This window comes from Tinamus guttatus, unplaced genomic scaffold (assembly GCF_059628265.1).
Source record: "Tinamus guttatus ecotype Peru unplaced genomic scaffold, ASM5962826v1 Tinamus_guttatus_pri_ptg000408l, whole genome shotgun sequence".
NCBI classification, from domain to species: Eukaryota; Metazoa; Chordata; class Aves; order Tinamiformes; family Tinamidae; genus Tinamus; species Tinamus guttatus.
In genome coordinates, this window is record NW_028288942.1 from 196,891 (window position 1) to 221,790 (window position 24,900).

The 24,900-nt window shown below is 40.6% G+C and overlaps 1 protein-coding gene across 1 annotated transcript in view; it reads right to left on the reverse strand.

Moving 5' to 3' along the window:
* CRACR2A (calcium release activated channel regulator 2A) overlaps nt 1-18,406 on the reverse strand; it is a 38,839-nt gene extending 20,433 nt beyond the window's left edge. Inside the window, exons 1-6 of the mRNA XM_010214029.2 lie at nt 18,226-18,406; nt 10,300-10,411; nt 8,817-8,982; nt 7,131-7,277; nt 3,309-3,399; nt 2,272-2,367 (exon numbers count right to left, since the gene is read on the reverse strand). Coding sequence (XP_010212331.2) covers nt 2,272-2,367; nt 3,309-3,399; nt 7,131-7,277; nt 8,817-8,982; nt 10,300-10,411; nt 18,226-18,393 — 780 coding nt within the window. The 5' untranslated portion in view covers nt 18,394-18,406. The remainder of the gene's footprint in view (nt 1-2,271; nt 2,368-3,308; nt 3,400-7,130; nt 7,278-8,816; nt 8,983-10,299; nt 10,412-18,225) is intronic.
* Nucleotides 18,407-24,900: the final 6,494 nt, after the last annotated feature.

Sequence of the window (24,900 nt, forward strand, 5' to 3'; positions counted from 1 at the left end):
AAGGGTCTGTGTCTTCTATGGGACTACAGCAGACAAATACAAGAGATACTTTAGCACCTCTTCAGTAAATTCACTCTTCTGTTCAAAGATGACCATTTCTATCATTCTGTTAACATGCCTTGTAATCCCATTCACAATCTGAACTGGCAATACTATCGTAAGAAAAAGACTTTATTAATCACTATGTGATGAAAAATACATCACCATATAATAGAAAGGTATGCAGTGACATGAGGACTAAAGATCCTAGCAACAATGATAATAAGCAAGGTAAATTTTTATCGGTAAGTTCATAAACTTAAATATTAAGGTTAATGATTAATCTGCAATGATCAGTCCAATGTTTTACATATTTTTATACAGTAATAGGAGGTACTGAGCACAGGTACCACAGACGAGGCAAGAGTCTGCAGCTGAGACCTTCTATTTGCAAGCAGCACACATCCAAAACTTCTAGGACACTCTAAAAAGATGGTATCCAAGCTAGCCTTCTCATAGCAGCAGTTTTTTTCTCATTCATTGTATTAAAGTCTTTTTCTTTTTTTTTTTAAGCCATGGTTTTCATCAGATAATTTATTTCCACACAAATTGTCTTAGTAAAAAAAAACTTAGGAGCAGCAAGTTTCAGGCAGAAATCAGAGTTATAGAAAATTATGGCCAACTAAAAACTTGAAAGGTTTAAAAAAAATGACCAGGCTTAAAAATCATGTAAGAATTCAAAGAGTTTTTGTGTTTTCTACACCATATTTAGAACACAAATATATCAGAAAATCACAGATGAAGGGTTTTAGAGAACTAGTTTTGTTTGTATCTGATTGACAATGGATTTTTGAACATAATTATGAAGCTAAAGGTTGGAGAAGATAAAATATAATCATTACTAAATCATGATGGATTGTTTCTTATTGTTTTGCAGTTAGTTTATCACACTAAAAGCTCTGATTTGTGCTCCCACGCATACCTCTTCAGAGAACAGATTCATTTGTTCTCGTGCTGCAATGTGGCTCCTTCAGGAGTCGAATGTGGCAAACTCCATAAAAGCATATGACTGTTCTGATTTCTAGTAGTATTGAACAAAGATAATTGACACTAGAAAGATTTTTTCAATACTCTTAAACCAGGCTCATATCCACATCACCCAAATGTGCATAATTATAAATATCAGGCATGAAGACATGGTTTTGACTTCCCCCTTATGATTGTGCAGCTCTGGAGTTCTTACCACTTTCAGCAGCACCTGGATTGATTTATCAGATTTTATCACTTATCAGAAGATGATCTAAAAACTGCACAAAAAGTAGGCACATGACTTCCTTCCTTTAATCTTTCCCTCTTATACCTCTTAACCTGCTTCCCAGGAGTGTTGGTCCCCACCACTGCTGCCAAAAAAAACCTTTTATATATATTTTGTTAAATTCCACAGGGAGAGTTAGTTCTACAGCACTCCATTTCATCCCTATACTTCATTTGAATTCATGTGCTACTTCTCTTCCACATCTCTATTATTCCCTGCATAGCACTTGAAGACTTTCTGGCAAGTTTACACACACAGAAATATTCTGTTTCTCCAATTAGGCCAAACTTTGTAAGAAATAAAACTTATTAGGCATGGATATGGGAACTCTGATATCTGATGTGAGATGATATGACTCTGATATGATGGCTGATATCACTCTAATGAGCTAATGGCAAAAAGATGAGGCTTGATTGTAGTCTATCTTAAAAATCTGTCAATCAGTAGGCATGCCAGGGCCATCCGAGATGATGCACTGCTATAGAACTGCTATCATAGAGAGATGCGTCACACTAGGTTTGTTTAGAAAGCATATTTAAAGTTCATAGGACATAGCTAGTCCCAAACTAGCCAAACTGCAGCTAGTACAAGCTTTGAACAAAGGTTCACACTCTACGACCCTAATCATTCTCTACTCTTGGGCTGTCTCCAGCAGTGGAATTCTGTTCACTTTGTATAAACCCAACCTACTACTCTTTGGAGAATACCTTTTGTTTTTTTTCAATATATCATATAAAAGGAAGACTGCCTCTATAAATAGAGGGTAACGTTTTTTCAAAGCATATAGATAAATGATCTAGCATAATTCCATTTTTTAAATGCAATCAAGTATCCACAGTGATGAGCACAAAAGCAGAAGGAACTCAGAAAACTTTTTGAGGCACTTGCATTTCTGTTACCCAAAATGGTAGCTAAAGAAAATCACATGGACAAATAGAAATGATCTTTTAATAATGCAGTAGGATGCTGGTCAATACCCTTTGCTGTTTTTGAACCAGTTGTTCCAATTCTTGTTCTTTCAACAAGAGCTTGCATTCCAGCTCCCGGCTGTAGCACTGAAATCGTTCTGTGTCCTGCAAAAATCCCAAGAGGAAATTAGTTAACAGACAGAACAGTTTGTCAGCAGGAGAAGGCTAAAGCATTCAGGAATGAAAATAATAGGCAAGTTTCAAAGAGTGCACATAACCAGCTACTAAATCAATCCAGAGACACAATCCCTCATGATACTAGACTCTAAACTTGTTTGAAATGGTGTAGTTCCATCAGCCTCAATGCCTGTAGTTGCTAGAGCAAATGCTGATTGCACGAGTAAGTCTGGAGCCTTTACAAACTGTAGGCACAACATCTAAGAGGCTTTAACAGCCTCTTGTCTTTGGCACTTTGAGCCTTTGTCAATGAGATATAGGATCTTAAAATTCTTAGCCATTAAATCAATACAGCATCTTATCTCCAGCCACACACAACCTTCTCTTCTTTGCCATTGATATTCTTGCTAAGGTGATCCAAAAGTGAGCTGGTTCAGAGAACTAAACCATCAGAAAAAAAAATCAAGCACTGGGATACTCAAACTCAGCTGGACAAGGTCAGTTATCTATTACTCCTCTTCAGTGAGATAATTATCACCTTCCTTCAGAACATAACAGAAAATTACAAAACACGATAGGATTAATTGTGTTGCGAACAATCCCAAAGATCATTATTCCTGGTCATGCCGAAAGGCTGGACCAATCGCAGCATCAATGATGCAGTAGTTTGGCTGACATCCAATCAAATACTGGTCTCTGTTGTGTACCAGTCATTAAGGACAGTGCAGCTATACTCCTTCAAGTCACTCAGTTTGAAGTTGCAGAGCGCTGGAATAGTTCAAAAACAGCAGTGAGGCAAATCATGCTTTCTCTTATTCTGTTATGAAACACATTTGGGAGGCTTTCATTTTACCCTCAGAATAAGTATAAAACCATTGGAAGTGGGAGCTGAAATCATGCCTAAAAAAAAAAAAAAAACCAGCACTCACTTTCAAGATAAACTGCTCTTTCTCTTTTTTGATTTGCTCATCCATTTCCTCATAGAGATGCTGAATTTCTTCATCATAGGCAGCAATTTTTCTAGTAAGAGATAAAAGCATACTGAATGGGTCATGCCTCACAGTTATAGCTAAGTTTCAACACAGGACTCCAGGCAATGAGCACAAGCATAAGAATAGAATAATTTATAAGCAGGAAGGTCAGAGATTTTTTTTTTCCATGAGAATAAGGCTTCAATGGCTCAAATTCTAACAAATCTTCACATTTGATGTTTTCATATAGAGCAGCTGTTCATTATGCCGTTTTCATGACTGCTGAACCAGTGTTTCAAGGAACACAGAGCTTCCATGTGACACTAGCAATAATACCAGAGCCTAAATTCTCCAACTAAAAGGCTGAAAGTCCTTTCTGAAATCTGCCTTGCTTCCTAGCAGGCTTGGTAAAATAAATTTTAAAAGCCCAGTTGGAGGGCAGAAATAAGTATGAAGTGCACAAGTAGGTGTGAGTGTAGGAGAAAGGAAGGACAAAGCCTACTTTTTTTTTTTATACTTAATGAGTATAATCACAGTTTGAGGCATGGAGGATTAAATTATGATCATGGGTAGCTTTTATCCTTTGCAAGGAAATGAGAAAGCTGTTTTGTTCTGCTTTGTTCTGCCTTAATTTTATTTCACTTTCATTAATGCAGGAACTGAAAAATAAAAATCACATTGCATCAAGCTTAGTGGACAGTATATAAAGATTTTTAAGAGAGATTAACAGGGTCTTTCTATTGCACTACTGCATAGTTCCCCATAGCCCTCTTTGCTACAGCTACTCCTTGAGCAATTTGTAGCATACATCTCTTACAAATAAAGTATACAAGCTCCTAAGGCATTCACATTAATAAGAGCAAGACAGGGAAGCTATGGGAGAAAAATCTGCTCATTTTGTAATTTGGGGACCTACTATTTTTTTTGTACCTAGTGTTCTACAAATTCAAAGCTTCACTTCATAAAGACCTGTTTCTCTTTTCATTTAAAGCAGAGCAAATCAGAAAGAAGCTTCAAAAATTCTCTCAAGATAAAAGGAGTAAGAAACATTAGAAAAAGGTTTTTCTTTCACCCTTCAAAACATCTTAACAAATGACATGCCAGCTTGCAATTTTTAGCCACAGGTTAGAATAGAGTGCGCATTTTCTCAGGACGAACATCAGCAATAACAAGGAGTTATCGGGAACAACTGAAAGATGAAATTAGCTAAAATCTGCTTTCACTATAGGGCCATAAAAATCCCGTATATTTTGAAGGTAGAGCTTTTAGGTAAGCTGGAAAAGTCAGATAATGTTAACATGGATCACAGTGCGTTGATCACAGCGCGTTGATCACAGCTTTTGTGTTGACCACATTATTAACATGGTTGTTAATAATCTAAAGCTCAGGACAGAGACTTAACCATTACTCAGTTCTTTCCAACTGGCTACCCATCTTTGAAGGCTTGCAATTAGGTAGAAAGACTTAAGATGGAAATTATGACACTGATAGGGAACCAGGCGGTTTCACAGAATCACAGAATGGTTGAGGTTGGGAGGGACCTCTAGAAATCACCTAGTCCAACCCTCCTGGTCAAGCAGGGACACCTAGAGCATGTGGCACAGGGTGGCATCCAGGCGGGTTTGGAAGATCTCTGGAGAAGGAGACTCCAGAACCTCCCTGGGCAGCCTGTTCCAGGGCTCTGTCACCTCTCAGTAAAGAAGTTCTTCCTTATATAGAGATTAAACTTCCTATGTTTCAACTTGCACTCGTTACCTCTTGTCTTGTTACTGGTCACCACAGAGAAGAGTTTGGCCCTACATTCGCCCCTAAGGTACTTGTACACGTTGATGAGATCTCCTCTCAGTCTTCTTGTCTCTAGACTAAATAGGCCCAGCTCACTCAGTACTTCCTCACACGATAGATGCTCCAGTCCCTTAATCATCTTTGTCGCTGCACTCTCTCTAGAAGCTCAATGTCTTTCTTGTACTGGGGAGGCCAGAACTGCACCCAATACTCCAGGTGCAGCCTAGCCAGAGCTGAGCAGAGGAACAGGATCCCCTCCCTCAACCTGCTGGCAACACTCCTCCTGATGCAGGCCATGATCCCATTGGCCTTCTTGGACACAAGGGCACATTACTGCCTCATCAGTAACTTGTTGACAACCAGGACTCTCAAATCCCTCTCTGCGGAGCTGCTTTCCAGCAGGTTCACCCCTAATCTGTACTGGTGTGTGGAGTTATTCTTCCCCAGGTGCAGGGCCCTGCCCTTGGTCTTTGTGGAACCTCATGAGGTTCCTCTCTGCCCAACTCTCCAATCTGTCTAGGTTCCTCTGAATGGCAGCACAGCCATTGGGAGTGTCAGCCACTCCACTCAGTTTACTATCATCTGCAAACTTGCTGAGGGTGCCCTCTGTCCCATCAGCCAAGTCACTGATGAACAAGTTGAACAGTACTGGGCTCAGTACTGACCCCTGTGGGACTGGGGTCAGGCCTCCAACTGGCCACAGGCCTCCAACAAGACTTGGCTCCATTTATCACCACCCTCTGGGCTCTGCCATCCAGCCAGTCCCAAATCCACCTCACTACCCACTTGTTCAGGCCACACTTTCTGAACTTTCCTATGAGGATGTTATGGGAGACTGTGTTGAAAGCCTTGCTGAAGTGTAGGTAGACAACATCCACGGCTCTCCCATCATCCATCCAGCCGGTCACCTCGTCGTAGAAGACTATCGGGTTTGTCAAACATGACTTTCCCTTGGTGAACCCGTGTTGACTACTCCTGATCACCTTATTTTCCTATAGATGGTCTCTAGGATGAGCTGCTCCAACACCTTTCCAGGGATGGAGGTGAAAAATGACCTTTCTTCAAAAGCCATGACAGTTTCTCAGTATAGCTAAGAAAGCACTGAACAAATGAAGTAAATGTTCATTTTTTTTTTCATTATTGCTCAATACACTCAAATACAACATCTTCAAATAATACCAATACACAGCTGCAGCACAATGTTACCACAGCAGATTGTTCAAACTTGGGTGCAATGTATCAAACAAGTCTGAAGGCTGCCTCTGTGATTCTAAACATTATGGTACTATATTTTACCAGAGCAGAGAAAAAGGTTAATGTAAGTATGTATACATTATTCAGTATGTTTGCAGTTTGATACCATATACTACAAGAGTACTAAAAATTCTCAGAAGTGACATAAGACCAGTTACAAAAGCATATATTTTACTCTTTCTCAAATATAAGTGTACATTCTTTACTCACATTTTTCCCAGGAAAGGCACTCTCACTGTGAGAATAAAAATAATTAAGTATCACCCTGAAAAAGCAAAAGGTTCCAGATCTATAACTATCTGAAATTCAAAAGTGACATTTTTTAACAAAAACAAAATGGAACTTCAGTGGTAAGCATCATGTTGCATTCTATTTATATTGAGAATCACTACTTTTTCTAATGGATAACTGCATGGATTATCAATTTATTTTATATAATTTTCATATTCTTGACATTCTTGCTTAATATTGTCTTAAAATGACAACAAAATAGTGGACATCTGCAAAGAATTTCAGTCAATACAACCTGGTAACAGAAAAAGAGAAGATAATTTCAGCCATTATTAATAATTACACTGGTACTATTTACGACTGATAAAATTTTATGTTAGAGTAACACTTGTGATAATGGCCCTCAATTCTCCATCGAGAAGGCTTGTTTATTTCAAAAGTGCATAATGTATAAGATAGCTGAAACACTACACAGACATCCCAACAAAGAGAAGTACTAACAGTACTAACTTTTTTAGAGCACATTCCAACTCATTCTTCTCATTATCTGCTTCATGGAATTGGGAAATAATTCTGGCCAGGAACTCTTCAAAATCGGAAAGTAAGTGAGGTTCGTCTTTTTTCAGCTGCAACCAAAGCTGCTTCACATCATTCTCACTGAAAGAAGAGATTAGAAAGGATTTGTTAAGAGAGAGATCATTTTTCCGTATTTGTTTCTCAGTATATTTCTCCTTCTACAGTATGCCTGAAGCATCCAAGTAACACAACGAAAGCTTCAGAGTATCACAAATCAGAACTCAAGGCTTAATTAAAACAAGCGCTACGTCTACAGGTTCAGATTTGAAAAGGATGATGTGGGTGGTAACTGATAGGAAGAACTTCCTTTCTCTTTGCTTTTATTCCAAAAACCTCATTATAAGGTCTGGCCATGCTTCTAGGGAGCTGCATTTTTGGTGACTGTCATATATTTCATCCCAGGGGGCATGGAGAAACAAGGAGACAAATGAGATGCACTGTACAGTCTCATCACTCCTGTCAGAAGCAAGGAAGTTCTCACCGGTTCAAGTGGGCAAGGGGCAGACAGCAAGTTAGTCAAAAACACTTTGTCATGAGAAATGAAAAGGATTAACTCTACTAAGTTACATAGACATGTTCAGAAATTGCCCCTCTAGTGTCTTCTTTCATTTTCAACACACTCTAATTCCACCGTAGGACTGCTAAATCAAAACATGACATTTTTAAAACCTTAATTTACCGATCCAAAATCAGAATTTCTGCTTCTAACCTATGCAGGCACTGGGAAAATATAAAAAGTTTTTTCTACTGTGAATGGTAATGGCTTATAAAACAATGCCAAAATCTCCTTCGTTTGTTTTGTCCTGACTCTTCCCATTCTCCATAGGCTAACGTAGCCAACAGTGAATGCTACGCTTAAAGAACAAAATGAGGATGAGGATAGAAAGAGTAGGTGATAAAAATCCTTTCATAATGATAATCTTCCAGAAGTGTTGTTGAGCATGTCTGTTTCATTATGAGGATCACTGACGACTTTCTTAGACATTTCTATCATCTGCCCAGACCCGTTTTTGCCCCTATGCTTCCCTTGATTTAAAACATTCATGGTGACTAACCAGTGAATGTCAGAACAACACATGGAAAGCTCTTAGAACAGTGTATATTTTTTGGATTCTGTGTTTATACAGCACCTAGTACACTGAGTCGTCCTGGTCCTGGAAGAGCTGAGCACTATCATAGCACTCACAATATATAATCATGTGAGCAGGAGAGAAAAGGTGGAACAAAAGTAATTCCTATTTATGCATAACTGCTAAACTTTAAACACAGTTCTTGCCAAAAATGTGGTTGCCATGCATTATTTGGTTCAAATCAGTGGCATGTGTGGATTTTGAAATAATGTACTAGTAATTATCTATGTTCAAAACCTATGATATTCAGTACTTTGGTGTTACTGCTTGCACATAGCACAGGCATACTTTTCACATTTCTGGAGTGCAACAGCATTGCTCTTGAAAGTTTTGGCTGAAGGGCATTTTATCATCTTTCCCAACCAAGAAAATTCATTTTTAAGGAATGAATATTACTAAAGGGCCTTGGTTCCTATCTCTTATCTTGGATTTCACTAAAATCAAACCATAGAGATGAAACATAAAAGTTCATGCAATTTGGAAGACTCACTCTTCCAAAATCTTTTTAGCTCCAAGACGTTCCATCAGATTTGTGAATTGGTGTTCTTCATCCTCATCATCACTCATACTCTCTTCCCATTTCTGTAGGCAGGCTGTTTCACCTTCTGATTGCCACATCTCTTTTTTTAAATCCATCTGCCCCAAAAGAAACTCGCCTAAGAATTAGATATTATGTAGGTTACAAGTTGTTAAGCACTATCAGAAGCCACTAAAAGAAGCAATATAATTTAACAGCAAAATACTCAAGATCAAATTTTACAGTAAATGCAATTTGTGAGGAATTTCCTTTCCTCATTGCTTACAGGAAAAAAGATTTTTTCCCTAAAAAAGATGTGGGAAGAACAATTGGGGAATTTTTCAGGGCTTAGTAACTTACAAAAAAAAAAAACAAAAAACCTTCACTTATCTATGAAATATACATAATTTATTTATGAAAAGCAAAGCAGTAAACATAATTTCATTTTAAAATAAGGGCAAATTTAACTGGGATTAGAGTGTACTCTTTAACAAGCTTTTTTGCTTGAATTGTCTCTAAAATGGAAGAAGTGGGACATGACAGAACTAAAATGTCTGATTATTGTGATTTGTTAAAAAAGAGAGAGAGAGAATTTCCTCCTGTTTGCAGGGCTTAAAATTTCCACACAGAAGAAACTTTTATAGAGAAAATACTCAAATCTAATATTTGTAATAGAGTCCATTGAGCTAAATTTTAAGCATAAAAATGATTCTGGGTAAACAATCAACCTTTTGAGCAAACAGTATCACTAACACTGCACTGTCATCTTATCTGAAGCCTCACGGTTTTAGAGAAAACAATCCTTTCACAAAAACAGAGAACCTGATGGTAAGAACACTCTTGCAAAGCAAGCAATCACAAAGCACTTCCTTATATTTAGGCTCCCACCATATCGTACTAACGATTGCCTCATCTTGTTTGTTTTGAAATAAAGTAGCATCCCTTGAAATACTAATGTGTTGTAGAAACCATTCTTACAACCATATATGCAGTATTAGCAATACCATTTTATATCAATCTTGTTTTATTAGCCCTGTCAAAAAGTATTTCATGTTATAATCTCTTTATTTTTTTTGTCTTGCTTAGATTTTTTAAATTATATCAGGCCTTACAAAATACCAAATAAAAGATCTGACATTTCACCCAAAGGGAAATTTCCTTATATGTCTGTTCAACAGGTCAAAACAGCCTTGATTCACATTGCCACATCATGTGTCTTATATTGTGCCATAACTTGCTCTGTTATACAGGAGAGACCCTGCAGCCCTCTGATCGGAATGAATTCCTATAGATATAATCTGGCCACTTATTTTTATGTTTTATGCTATATCTAGAGAAAAGTCTGGATCCCCATGTGCATCTTACCTGTAACCTTAAGATACAATGCTTTGTTATTGATGTAAGAGTAAAGAAATTTAATAAAGCTCTATCTAGGAGACATGCTTTGCAAACTCACTGAATCCTGTGGTGAATTCCTTTGGGGTAAGTGAGCCATTGCCATCAGCATCCAGTGTAACAAAAACTTTTTCAAGTTCTTCCAGGCTAAGCGGTAGCTCAGGATGCAATCTCTGGAATGACAAAACGTGATACAACTTGACAACTTATGATCCATGGAATAAGGCAATAATCTCCATAATACAAAAGGACAGGTGCTTTGGCTTCCCAGAGCATTTAAAGACATCATAAAGAGTGAAACAACATCAACATCAATTGCTCTCTGCTTCCAAGACATTAAGGAAACGTTTTATGCATTTAGTATAAATCAAGTGATCAAAGACACACCTGAGTTATCAGCAGTTTCTCATTTAAGCAGACACATCTCTTCCAAATTTTTAGATTTTAATCACGTAGGTGAATTTTTTTTTTTCATTTCTCTTGTAAACTTCTTATAGCCTATATGGCAATGATGACAGAGGTATTCAGACATCAGTCATTTTACCCTTAGAAAAACAGAATTTCTCCTCCTACTAAAAGATATTTCAAAATTGCTGGATGAGTGCTTCTTCGAGTGCTGGTGCGGGCAACTATACTGCATCTCCTCTCCTGTTACCATGTGCCACACACACATGCAAAAATCTGCTGTTCCAGCACGCACCTGCTGTTCCAGTACAAATACTTGTGAGTTCTGCTGCAAACCAGACTGAAGAACAGATTGAAATTAAAATAATTATATTTTTTGCCAGGATTTGTTATGGTATTTAGTTCACCGTGTAGCTCATACTGGTACAGCAGTACCAGGATGGACTGAGTGAAACAGAGGCAGGAAGTAGCAGCCAGGACAACATGAAGCTGCCCTTCCACATAAATACATGCCTCTCCAATTATAGCTCCACATTCTACTGCAGGGTTCAAATTCTGAAACAAATCATAGTAAGTTTGCAATGCAAAACACTACATATAACACCACATATATTCACATCTTGAATAAATATACCAATGCGCGAAGCATGGGGAATAAGCAGGATGAACTGGAGATCTGTGTGCGGTCCCAGCGTCATGATCTCATCGGAATCACAGAGACGTGGTGGGATAGCTCGCACGACTGGAGCGCTGCCATGGAAGGCTATGTGCTCTTTAGGAAGGACAGGCTGGGAAGGCGAGGTGGTGGAGTTGCTCTTTATGTGAGAGAGCAACTGGAATGCATGGAGCTCAACCTGGGAGTGGAGGATGAGCGAGTTGAGAGCTTGTGGGTAAGGATTAGAGGGCAGGCTAATGTGGGAGACACTGTGGTGGGTGTCTGCTACCGGCCACCTGACCAAGACGAGGAGGTTGATGAGGCCTTCTATAGGCAGCTGGATGTTGCCTCACGGTCACAGGCCCTGGTTCTCATGGGGGACTTCAACTACCCCGACATCAACTGGGAGGACAACACAGCCAGGCATAAGCAGTCCTGGAGGTTCCTGCAGAGCGTCGACGATAACTTTTTGACGCAGGTTGTGGAGGAGCCGACGAGGAGAGGTGGACTACTGGACCTCGTGCTATCAAATAGGGAGGGCCTAGTAGGAGATGTGAAGGTGGGGGGTAGCCTCGGCTGCAGTGACCATGAGTTGGTGGAGTTCAGGATTCAACGAGGAGGAGGAAGGGCTGTAAGTAGCCTTGCGACGATGGACTTCAGGAGGGCCAACTTTAGCCTCTTCAGAGACCTCCTCGGTAGAATCCCATGGGCTAGTGCTCTAGAAGGCAGGGGGGCCCAAGAGAGCTGGTTAGTTTTCAAGCGGCACTTTCTCCACGTCCAGCAACAGTGCATCCCTGTGTGTAGGAAGGGAGGCAGAGGGGGCAGGCGACCTGCGTGGATGAGCCGGGAGCTTGTGGCAATGCTCAAGCAGAAGGCAGCGGTATACAGAATGTGGAAAAAAGGACAGGCCCCCTGGGAGAAATACAGGAACGTAGTCAGGGAGTGCAGAGATGCGACAAGGAAAGCTAAGGCACGTCTGGAAGGCAAGCTGGCAAGGGACGTTAAAAATAACAAAAAAAAAATCTTCAAATACATTAACAGCAAAAGGAAGATCAGGGAAAACGTGGGTCCGCTGGAGGACGGGATGGGCACCTTGGTTACAAATAACACAGAAAAAGCAGAGTTGCTCAATGCCTTCTTTGCTTCGGTGTTTACCAAGGGCAGCCCTTTAGAGCCCCAGGCCCTAGAGGCAAGAGAAGAAGCTGGTGGAGAGGAAGACTTGCCCTGGGTAGAGGAAGATTGGGTCAGAGAGCACCTAAGGAACCTCGATACCCACAAATCCATGGGCCCTGATGGGATGCACCCCAGAGTGCTGCGGGAGCTGGCAGATGCCATAGCTAAGCCGCTCTCCATCATCTTTGAAAGATCCTGGAGAACGGGGGAGGTGCCGGAAGACTGGAAGAAGGCCAATGTCACGCCAGTCTTCAAAAAAGGCAAGAAGGAGGACCCAGGCAACTACAGGCCAGTCAGCCTCACCTCCGTCCCCGGAAAAGTGATGGAACGGCTCATACTGGCCGTTGTCTCCAGGCACATGGAGGACAAGAAGGTGCTCAAGAGTAGTCAGCATGGATTCACCAAGGGAAAATCTTGCCTGACTAACCTGATAGCCTTCTATGATGAAATGACCGGCTGGATAGACGAGGGGAGAGCGGTGGATGTCGTCTATCTCGACTTCACCAAGGCTTTTGACACCGTCCCTCACAACATCCTCCTGGGCAAGCTCCGGAAGTGTGGGATAGATGAGTGGACAGTGAGATGGATTAGGAACTGGCTGGATGGCAGGGCCCAGAGAGTGGTGATCAGCGGTGCAGAGTCTAGTTGGAGGCCTGTGGCTAGTGGGGTCCCCCAGGGGTCAGTCCTTGGTCCAGTCCTGTTCAATTTATTCATCAATGACCTGGATGAAGGCACAGAGTGCTCCCTCAGCAAGTTTGCTGATGATACCAAACTGGGAGGAGTAGCCGATACCCCAGAGGGCTGTGCTGCCATCCAGAGGGACCTGGACAGGCTGGACAACTGGGCGGTGAAAAACCTCATGCAATTCAACAAGGCCAAGTGCAAGGTCCTGCACCTGGGGAGGAATAACCCCAGACACCAGTACAGACTGGGGACCGAGCTTGTGGAGAGCAGCTCTGCGGAGAAAGACCTGGGTGTCATGGTGGACGACAAGTTGACCATGAGGCAGCAGTGTGCCCTCGTGGCCAAGAAGGCCAATGGGATCCTGGGCTGCATTAAGAAGAGCATCTCTAGCAGGTCGAGGGAGGTGATCCTGCCCCTCTACTCAGCCCTGGTGAGGCCGCATCTGGAGTACTGTGTCCAGTTCTGGGCTCCACAGTACAAGAGGGATGTGGAGCTGCTGGAGAGAGTCCAGCGCAGGGCTACAAGGATGATCAGGGGCCTGGAACATCTGCCCTATGAGGAGAGGCTGAGTGAGCTGGGCCTGTTCAGCCTGGAGAAGAGAAGGCTGAGAGGGGATCTAATCAGTGTATATAAATACCTCAAGGGAGGGAGTGCAGAGGACGGGGATGGTCTCTTTTCAGTGGTGGCCACTGACAAGACTAGAGGAAATGGCCGGAAACTGAAACATCAAAAATTCCATAGGAACTTAAGGAAAAATTTCTTAACAGTGAGGGTGACAGAGCACTGGAACAGGCTGCCCAGAGAGGTTGTGGAGTCTCCTTCTCTGGAGATCTTCAAAACCCGCTTGGATGCAGTCCTGTGCCACGTGCTTTAGGTGTCCCTGCGTGTGCAGGGGGGTTGGACTAGATGATCTCTAGAGGTCCCTTCCAACCCTAAGCATTCTATGATTCTATGATTCTATGAAGAATAGGAGATTTGAAGAATACAGCAACATTTTGCTCCTGTAAATTCTTTCAGGATTGATTGCTGGACCTGATGAGTATAAGTCTGTGGCCACTCTTAGCATTGTTACTATCATAAGTGAAAGTCTTCTCAACCAATATTTTTATTACTGAAAAAGAAAGAAGCTTTTGTTATGGAAAACAAATGTTATTCTTGATCTTTTGAGTTTTTATTTGACCATTTTGAACTTACTGTAAGATACATAGTTCCCTTCAAAATGAGGTTTCTTTTTCAAAAAGAAAAACCTATCCAAAGATAAAACTGGTACTTAATGAGAATTTATCAGCATTCCTACCTATTGTTCGCTGTGATTTCATGACATCTAGTCTTACTTAATTGACAAGACCAAGCTTTTAATCTGCTAAATAAAAACACTGAGGCCAAACAGACAAGTCAGAACCAAACCTTACTGTGCTTTTTTCATTAAAATAAAAACTATTCCTTATTATTCATGGTAACTTCAAGGCTGAAATGCAAAGCTGTACTTTCAAATCTCGGGTAGAATTTACTTTCTTGAAAACTTTGCTGAAAAGTGTTTTGTTGGAAAATTCAGTATATTTGACATAAAATATTGGAATGGAATTAAGATGCAAAAAAGGCAGTATTAAAATTACAAACAAGCAATCTCAAAATCACAGCATTGTACAATCAGGCCCTTTTAATATACGACTAATTTAGTCATTTCAAAAAACTTCGCTTTCAAGGTCTGCTCTGATAAAGTTAGTTCCATTTTAGTTATTCTGCACTCTACTGAAAATCAGGACTCCCATCAAGCATACATATAAGGATTAAAAATTTTAATGTTAACATCCCATATTTGAAGTATTGCCTCATTAGCGGCAAGTAGTACTGGACTAACGAACAGCAGGATGCAAAAGCAAACTCTTTGTATCTTTCACAGGAAAAAAAATGCATTATGTTTTTCACAAAATCACAAAATCACACAGGTTGAGGTTGGAAGGGATTTCTGGAGATTAAATAGTCCAAACCCCCTATTCAGGGGCATCTACCTGTGGACTGACATCCCATGCAGTCCATCCTGTTTTCAGTTACAGAATCGCAGAATGGTTGAGGCTGGAAGAGACCTCTAGAGATCACCTAGTCCAACCCCCCTGCTCAAGCAGGGACACCTAGAGCACATGGCACAGGGCAGCATCCAGGCGAGTTTGGAAGATCTCCAGAGAAGGAGACTCCACAACCTCCCTGGGCAGCCTGTTCCAGGGCTCTGTCGCCCTCACAGTAAAGTTCTTCCTCACATGGAGATGAAACTTCCTATCTTTTAATTTATATCCATTACCCCTTGTCCTGTCACTGATCATCACTGAGAAGAGTTTGGCCCCATCCTCTTTACATTCTCCCCACATGTATTTGTATATGTTGATAAGATCCCCTCTCAACCTTCTCTTCTCCAGGCTAAATAGGCCCAGCTCGCTTAGTCTTTCCTCATATGATAAATGCTCCAGTGTCTTAATCATCTTCTTTGCTCTAGGCTGGACCCTCTCTAGCAGTTTCACATCCCTCTTACACTGGGGAGTCCAGAACTGCACACAATATTCCAGGCACAGAAGAGCAGCTCTCTGACCACCTCTCCAACCTGTCTAGGTTCCTCTGAATGGCAGCACAGTCATTGGGAGTGTCAGCCACTCCACTCAGTTTACTATCATCTGCAAACTTGCTGAGGGTGCCCTCTGTCCCATCAGCCAAGTCACTGATGAACAAGTTGAACAGTACTGGGCTCAGTACTGACCCCTGGAGGACACCACTGGCCACAGGCCTCCAACAAGACCCGGCCCCATTTATCACCACCCTCTGGGCTCTGCCATCCAGCCAGTCCTCAATCCACTTCACTGTCCACTCATCCAGCCCACACTTTCTGAACTTTCCTACAAGGATGTTATGAGAGATGGTCAAAAGCTTTGCTAAAGTGTAGGTAGACAACATCCACTGCCCTCCTCTCATCCATTCTGCCAGTCATCCCATTGTAGAAGGCTAGCAGGTTTGTCAAACATGACTTCCCATTGGTGAATCCATGCTGACAGCTCCTGATCACCTTTCCCTTCACATGCATGCAGATGGCCTCCAGGATGAGCTGTTCCATCACCTTTCCAGGGATAGAGGTGAGGCTGACCAGCCTGTAGTTTCCCAGGTCCTTCCTATTGCCCTTTTTGAAGGCTGGAGTGATTTTGGCTTTCTTCCAGTCTTCTGGCATCTCCTCTGCTCTCCATGACCTCTCAAAGATGATGGAGAGTGACTGAACAATACCACCTGCCAGTTCTCTCAGCATCTCTGAGTGAGTGGGCCCCATTCAGACTCATAGACTTATGGGTGTCCACTTTGCCTAAATACCTAATCCTCCTTGACCAGCGGAAAGTCTTCCTCCCTCTCAGTTTTCTCTCTTGTGATCGGGATCTGTAGTTCATGGGGACTAGCCTTAGCAGTAAAGACTGAGGCAAAGAAGGCATTTAGTAACTCGGCCTTCTCTGCATCCTCTGCCACCAAGGCACCCTCCCCATTCAGCAGTGGACTAACATTTTCCCTCATCTTCCTCTTGCTGCTGATGTATTTCTAGGAGCCCTTCCTGTTGTCCCTGACATCTCTTGCTAACTCTAATTCCAAATGGGTCTTGGCCTTCCTCACTGCAACCCTGCACTCTGACAATGTTCCTATATTATTCCCATGTGGTCTGATCCTTCTTCCACATTACGTATGCACTCTTTTTCTCATTAAGTTTTACCAACAGCTCCTTGCCCATCCACACAGGTCTCCTGTCCCCCTTTTTCAACTTCCTTCTTGTACGAATGCACTGATCCTGAGCTTGGAGAAAGTGTTGCTTGAATATTTCCCAGCTCTCCTGGACCTCCTTTCCTTCTAGCATCCTGGCCCAGGGGATTCCTCCAAGGAACTCTCTGAAGAGGTCAAAGTTAGCTCTCTTGAAGCCCTGGCTTGCAATCCTACTTCTTGCCCAGCTTCCTCCTCACATGATCGTGAATTACAACATCTCATTATCACTGCAGCCAAGACTGCCCCTAACCCTCACATTTCCAACCAGATCATCTCTGTTTGTTAGTATCAGGACTAGAAGTGCTTCTCTCCTTGCTGGAGAGGCACTACCAGTTGCATTAAGAAGTTATCTGCAATATTCTGCAGGATCCTCCTGGACTGTCTGTTCCTTAGCTGTGTGGCCATGCCAGCAGACATCAGGGTGGTTGAGGTCCCCCACAGAGCCTGTGATTGTGAGGCTTCTTGCAGTTGCCTGTAGAAGGCTTCATCCACCTTCTCTCCCTGGTCAGGAAGCCTGTAGTAAACATCCATCACAGTATCGCCCCTGTTGGCCTCTCCTTTAATCCTCGCCTACAGGCTCTCGACTCATGCTTTGTCCTCCCCTATGCTGAGCTCCATATATTCTAGTTGCGCTTTCATGTAAAGAGCAGCTCCACCACATGGTCTTCCTGGCCTGCCCTTCCTAAAAACTGTAAAGCCATCCATGGCCATGTTCCAGTCATGAGAGCTGTCCTACTGTGTCTCAGTAATTACAAAGTTAATTCAAAAGATTTTTGTTGTGTGGTTTCTTTTTTACCACCACCAACTTCAGAAAATTTCAATTTAGGCCATAAAATGTTATAATTATTTTAAGAATAACTTGGAAGGATTTTTGTGAATATTAAAATACTATTCCTTTGTACCTATTCCATGACTTTGTTTACTTGTTTTAGATGAAAAAAAAATAGGATAAAATGCAGGGACTGAATACATTCATGACATTTGGGCAAATCACAAAGTAACTCATTTGTTGGCATTTCCACTATCTCAACAAGAATGGAATTAAAATCCTGGAGCATTCATTTGACCTGCAGTTACTTTGATTTTTCTTTTAATTTTTGCTTTGTATGTGGGAAAAAAAAACACAAATTATGTAAAACAATGCGATTATGCTATATTCTACATATATCCTTAAAGTTATTGAGGATGGTATTATGCTTTTTAACTCTAAATTAATTGGTCTTAACTTCCTGAAGGCATTAGGAACTTCTCTCATTGTACTGTTTTACATAGCCAATTTTGCTTTACCTGCATGTCCTGACGAGTAATGAAGCCTTTGCCTTCCACATCACAAATCTGAAAGAACTCGTACGCTTTTCCCAACATAGTCAGTCCTGGGTCTTGTTCTCCAGTCCTGCTCTTCTCTGCATCTTCTGGGGACACCGGACTGGCATTGTCTCCTTGCGTTCCATCCATCGTTACAGTCTGGTATCAAGAATGTTTTGGAACACAACTACCCCATTTAGTCACAAATTCTGACCTGAAACCTGTGCATGGAAGATAAGAAAAAGAGCAATTCAGACCTTCTCAATGATGCACCCTACAGATTCTTAGCAACCATCTCTTCAACTATGTACTAAAGCCTCAAAGAAGGAAAAAAAAAAAAACTTTCTGAATATGTTTACCTTTAACAGGCTGCAGTAAGGACACTGCAAATGAGATGGTGCATCAGGAGCAGGAGTATGGGGAAAGGAAAAGACAAAACTAACTCTGAAAAGGAAGCTCAAAGCAAAATCAGCCAACTTAAAACAGAAATATAGATCATCCATTAATGTGAAAAAAACAATTACACAGTGACTATGGCAAAAAATAAAATAAAATAAGTCACGACAAGTGGCATCCTATGACTCTGATCATCTTAATACAGAAACACAGAATGGCTGAGGTTGGAAGGGACCTCTAGAGATCATCTAGGCCGACCCCCCCTCCTCAAGCAGGGACACCTAGAGCACGTAGCACAGGATTGCATCCAGGCAGGTTTTGACGCTCTCCGAAGGAGCAGATTCCACAACCTCTCTGGGAAGCCTGTTCCAGGGCTCTCTCACCCTCACAATAAAGTTCTTTCTCATATGCAGATTAAAAATCCTGTGTTTTAATTTATAAACATTACCCCCAGTTCTGTTGCTGGTCACCACCGAGAAGAGTTCAGACCCATCTTCACATTCTCCCCTCAGGTATTTTTACATGTTGATAAGATCCCCTCTCGATCTTCTCTTCCTCAGGCCTAGCTTGCTTATTCTTTCCACTTGAGAAAGATGCCCTAGTCCCTTAATCATCTTTGTTGCATTTCGCTGGACCCTCTCTAGAAGCTCCACATCCCTCTTGTACTGGGGAGTCCCAGCACTGCACACAATACTCCAGATGTGGCCTCACCCGAGCTGAGTAGCGGGACAGGATCCCCTCCCTCGACCTGCTGGCAACACTCCTCCTGATGCAGGCCATGATCCCATAGGCCTTACTGGGTACAAGGGCACACTGCTGCCTCATGGGTAACTTGTTGTCCACTCTCAAATCCCTCTTTGCGGAGCTGCTTTCCAGCAGGTCAACCCCTAGTCTGTCCTGGTGCCTGGGTTATTCCCCCAGGTGCAGGACCCTGCACTTTTCCTTGTTGAACCTTATAAGGTTCCTTTCTGCCCAGTTCTCCAACCTCTGAACTCCACTGGCAAGACAGTCCATTGACATGACAGACAATAATAATAATAATAAAACAGCAATACCACTTTGAGAGAAGACAATCAATATCTATATTAAATGCCTTTCCATTTTAGGAAACTGCCTCTTGTAATGGGCCTTAATCCAGTTTTCACATAGTACAGTCAGGGGTACTTTATAAATACAGATATCAACAATTTGAAGAAAGGTATTGCTCCTGAGTATATATTAAACATACTAGCATTGCATGACATTCATTTCATGAGCCTGTGATCCCTCCAGTGGTGCTCGCTGAACTCTACAACTAAAAAGTCACCATAAGCTTCTCAGACCAACTGTGCCGATATACCAAAGCAGGCCCTGTAAATGAACGTGGCTATTAAATGCCATAAATTTCAGTTAGGTCAACTGTGTGTTTCACCACATTTGTTGTATAAACAGTATTGCACTGAAAGGCTGTGAGTTAGAGAGGAGAAAGATTTTCCACCAAGCAGGGTAAGGTTATATAACAGGACATGTAACATATGTCCCGTATATGTAATATATTTTGTAACCTTTTTGTGGTTACCTTAAATAATCTGAAAAGGAGAGAGAAAACAAAAGAGGAAAAAAAAATGCAAAGTACGGCAAGGTGGTGAATCTATGGAGAATTTCAAGTTTTCCTTATTAGACTTTCTGAAAGAAAGGCTAAATAGAATAGAGAGCTTGCTACATGGAGCTAGTGATAGAGAGGCAGTAGAATTTGGCACAGGTTGGAGTCTGGAGAAAACCAGATTTAGTGAAATCATAGCAAAACTTTGGGTGCCCAAGAAAAGAGTAGTCATAGGTGTGCTCCATCACTTGTAAAGGTGGACTTAGGACTCTGAAACAGCACTGAGATTTCCTAATTTAAAGTCCTGTGGCACACATGAGTACAAGGAGACATCTGAAGCCCCATTCTCTTCTGTTACAGGAAAATGCATCTAACATAACAGGGGACATTTGGCTATTACAGCTGCTTAAACTGATAGAAACTTTCAGAAGAGAAAGAGTTTATCTCAGAAAGTCTGTAAACAATCATCAGCTGGGAAGTTAAACTAAGAGAAAGATGACTTTGTCATTGCTCTGTTTCTTAAGCTTTCCAATATTAGCCGTTTTCACAAACAGCATATCAGCTGGATGAATGTTTACTCTGTACTAGCAAGCCATACTTAAACTACAGTAGCATTGCCTGGACCAGATTCTTCTTTCATTTTACTTTTACACAGCTAAAATTTTACTTCAGTAAGTTATTTCTTGACTGAATTCAGTGTAAGCAGTAATTAAAATCAGACCATCAGCTTTGAATTTTCGATGACACTAATGTTAAATCAGGCTTAAATATACCACAGTTTCTAAGACTTCCTTAAGCAAAATAAAAAAATGACTATTCAATAGCCAGTTGTATGTGAAAGAAGAGAAGTAGGAAGACAGATTAAAAGATCGTGGAACAAAGAAGCACTATGTACTGTTTGATAAAGTTATTTACACTTAGCAAACAGGACAGGTATGATTCAGAAAATGTGCTTTCTAAATACTTTTATACCACAAAATAAAATTGCATGCATCATAGGAGCCTCACCTTCTTAAAAGTTGCCCCACCTTTAATACACACAATAAAACTTGCTATACAGCAAGCAGAAATCACCTACAATCTTAATATAGCAGGAAATTAAATTAGGGTATGCATTAATATTCTTAATCATTAGACCAGATTCCACAGCTGGTAAAGTTTGTCTCTATTCCTAAAATGTTCTGTTACCTTGCAAACACTGGTAATAACATGAATGATTAAAATTGCAATCTGCAATGTTACTGGAGCAGCAGTGTTATTATTCCAAGGCTGGTTCTAAATAATAAAACTACTTCCATCCACTTACCCATCTGCTAAAGAAAAAACAACTGCTTACAATTTCAAAACTATGTTAATACCTCTAATTTCCATTCTTTTAGCTACAAACATTACACCATGTAAAAATAGGTCATATGATGAGCTGATATAAACCAGCATAGTTCCAAATAACACTAAACAAGGATATGAACTTCATGAGGTTTCTTATAGCTAATTAATCATAAGACATTTTTGGACTGGTTTCAAAATGCAGGTCACTGCTAATATTTCAACTGAGATTTTGATCCATCATGATTTTCCAGTCTGGTGTGCCATAAGCCACCAAACTTCAGAGTTACACAGCAGTACTGATCCATAGATTTCAGAAGTTATGCATTGTAACAACCTTATTTTTCTCTACTGTGATTGTACTGTGATTGCTCTTTTATTTGTATTCCAATTTCCAAGTCACTGCACTTCACTAAAGAATTTTTTAGCTTCTGCACCACAGTAGACACTTCTGTCCTAAAGTTTAATTTTAAGACTTTTCACACCCATATGTAAAAAAAAGAGAGAAAATATTATGAATTATCACTCACCAGAGAGAAAAAAAAAAAGATATGAAGACGCCAGTAGCATCCAATGATTCAGTTTACAATCTGATGCAGTCTTTTGGGTTTTCTCAGGACTTTTTAAAAAAACTTTTTATTTTATCTCTAATTGATATTCAGAGGTGATTCAGGTGCCCAATATCTCTGAAAGCCAGCTGAATACAAAAGAAAAAACTTTTCTATCGTGAGTGTGGTCAAACACCAGAACAAGTTGCCCAGATAAGTTCCAGTGAGTTCTATATAAGTGGAATATATAAGTTCCATGTTCTTGGAGATATTCAAAAATCCAACTGTATATGGTCCTCAGCAACCTGCTCTAGTTGACAATGCTTTGAGCAAGGGGGCGGACTAGAAAATCTCCAGAAGTCTCTTACAACCTCAACAAATTTATATGATTCTATCTGAATCCACTTAAAAAAAAAGAAATATTCTCACGGCTAAAGGGGTGATACAATTTTCGTTTTGTTTTTATTCATTATCCCCTTTCCCAAGTTACTGAAAGCAGATTAGTTCTCAGGATTCTCTGAAATCAGATCATTTACTTACCTGCCTGGATATAGATTGATTAGTCCAGATCTCTCCCCCTTTAAAAAATGTAGCAGGTCCTTCAAGAAAGAAAATGACACTGGTATGGAAAGGGATGGAAAATTCATATGTATCATTATTCCTGCATGATATATTGCCACAAGACCCCAGAATCCATTAAACAAAGCTGAAATGACATGCTTAAATGTCATTAACACACTCTCATTCTTGTTTGTTCTACTGTCGACCCTTGAAAACTGAGGCTCATTCTGTAAGGTCTTTATGTGGTACCACAGGTTCTGTAAACCTGTTCTTTCTTCAGAGAGACTGATTGTAACTAACAGTGTTAGCTGCCGGTAATTTCTTATCTTTTTTTGCAACTACTCTGCATAATGGAGCAAAAATGGACAGGGACTGAATTAGCTCTTTCACTCTGGCGCTCAGTTACCGGCACTAAGCCTAAGCCTTCCTCTTATTACATGTGCCCCAATGCAACCAAGTGTTTATGGTTGTCTGCACATATCACTGACCCCAGCAAAGCTGAAAGCTATATGCCATCTACACTTTATTCAAGCAAAACTGAAGTATGAAGAAAAAAAATGTTTATATATGGAATAAAGGATCTGGGAAAAGCATCATTAGGCTTTAAGCAGCATTAGAAGGCTTGCAAAAGAGTAGCATAGGAGAACAGCAAGGTACCTCAGTGACTTGTAGAAGTCTCAGAGCTGAGTAGTAACTGCTCAGGAGCAGCTGACAGGAGCATCTGCATTCCCTGTAGCAGGAAGTATGTGGAAAGCCACAGAACAGTTACACATGTGGGTTTAGGAAGAGGCCAAAAGAGAGATGATTTCTGGGCACAGGATTGGTTTGAAATTAGCCTTTGGATACCTGAATAGGAGAGCTTCCTGCTACTGCTCAATTTTATCATACTTTAGGAAACCATATATGTTCCAAGGGCACAAAGCAGTAATATTCACCAAAGAGCAATAATATGCTTTCACTCCCAACTGTACTCATGTCTGAACCTTTCTTCAGCATACTTAGAAACTTTTTTTTTTCCAAAGGCATTTTGGCACTGCAACTCCCATTGGGGTTCAGTGTAAAAAACACTTCAGGATCTGAGCCCTGCTGAGCGATCTGAATAAATAAATAAATAAATAAATAAAATATCAAGCCATACTTTCATTCATTAAAATGGTTCAAAAGCTTTTGAGGATGATCAGTACACACATGCTCCAAAATATCACAGGTCAGCAACGCTGGATAATCTGCTTGCCCCTCCCTTAGACAGAGCCAATAATCAAGATGCTAAGAGATATATAGTAGAGAGCATTTTTAATTCTCTAGTTAATTTACAGACCTATTTCTGAGAAGATTTATCAGCCTTACTACTATAATTTATATTTAATACTATAAGAAAATGCAATTGTTTAATTTTGTAAATCAAGAAAGAAAGGTGAAACATACAAAAGAGGAATAAAACAGTCACACAGAAAGAAAAACCTATGCAATTTAAAAAGGTAATATGAGTTAACTAATTGCTTCCTGTAAGGGAGCACCTGCCTATAAAATGAAAGTCAAAAGGAGAACAAAAAAATAGGGAAGATAGTGAGTTAATTTCAGAAAGCAGACCAATTCTTTAAGGAAATAGTGAAATTACCCCAAAAGAAAGAATAATCTGAGTTAGTATATGTAACCAACTCATTTCTGCCTTAAGGCCTCATTCTTAGTGTGCCTGTCTTCTCTCACTGTGCTTTGTGTGGCACAGTGAAAAGGAAATTTCCTACAAGGAAATTATGATTTTGTCAATGATGTCGAGTATTTTTGCCTAGTTCCTTTGTTTGACTTTGGAAAAACTGGGGAAGAAGAGTTACTTTCAGCAAGTCTCTATGAGAGGATACATGATAGGCAACAGATCATCGAACTGTTGGTCTGACATAAAACGCTTGCTGCATAGCTTGGAAACTCTAGGCCTGATCTGTACAGATCTATGTCTAGAGAGAGCTCCGAAGCCTTCAACTGAGTTTCAATCAGTTTCTGCACCTGGGTATGTTGCTGCTTCTGCATGGATGAGTCATGAATGGTGGAATCTATCATATTGTTACTTCAGGTTTAACTTAATATGATTAAATCTGCCTTTTTGATAAGAGAAAAAAAAAAAAGATTTTAAAACCCTAACTCCCTCATTATATGTTTTTTTTTTACATTTTTACATACTTATTATGCAAACAAGTAAACAATGGAGAAGGGGTCTGGGTGGAGCAGCATATTCGTTATCCCTCCAAA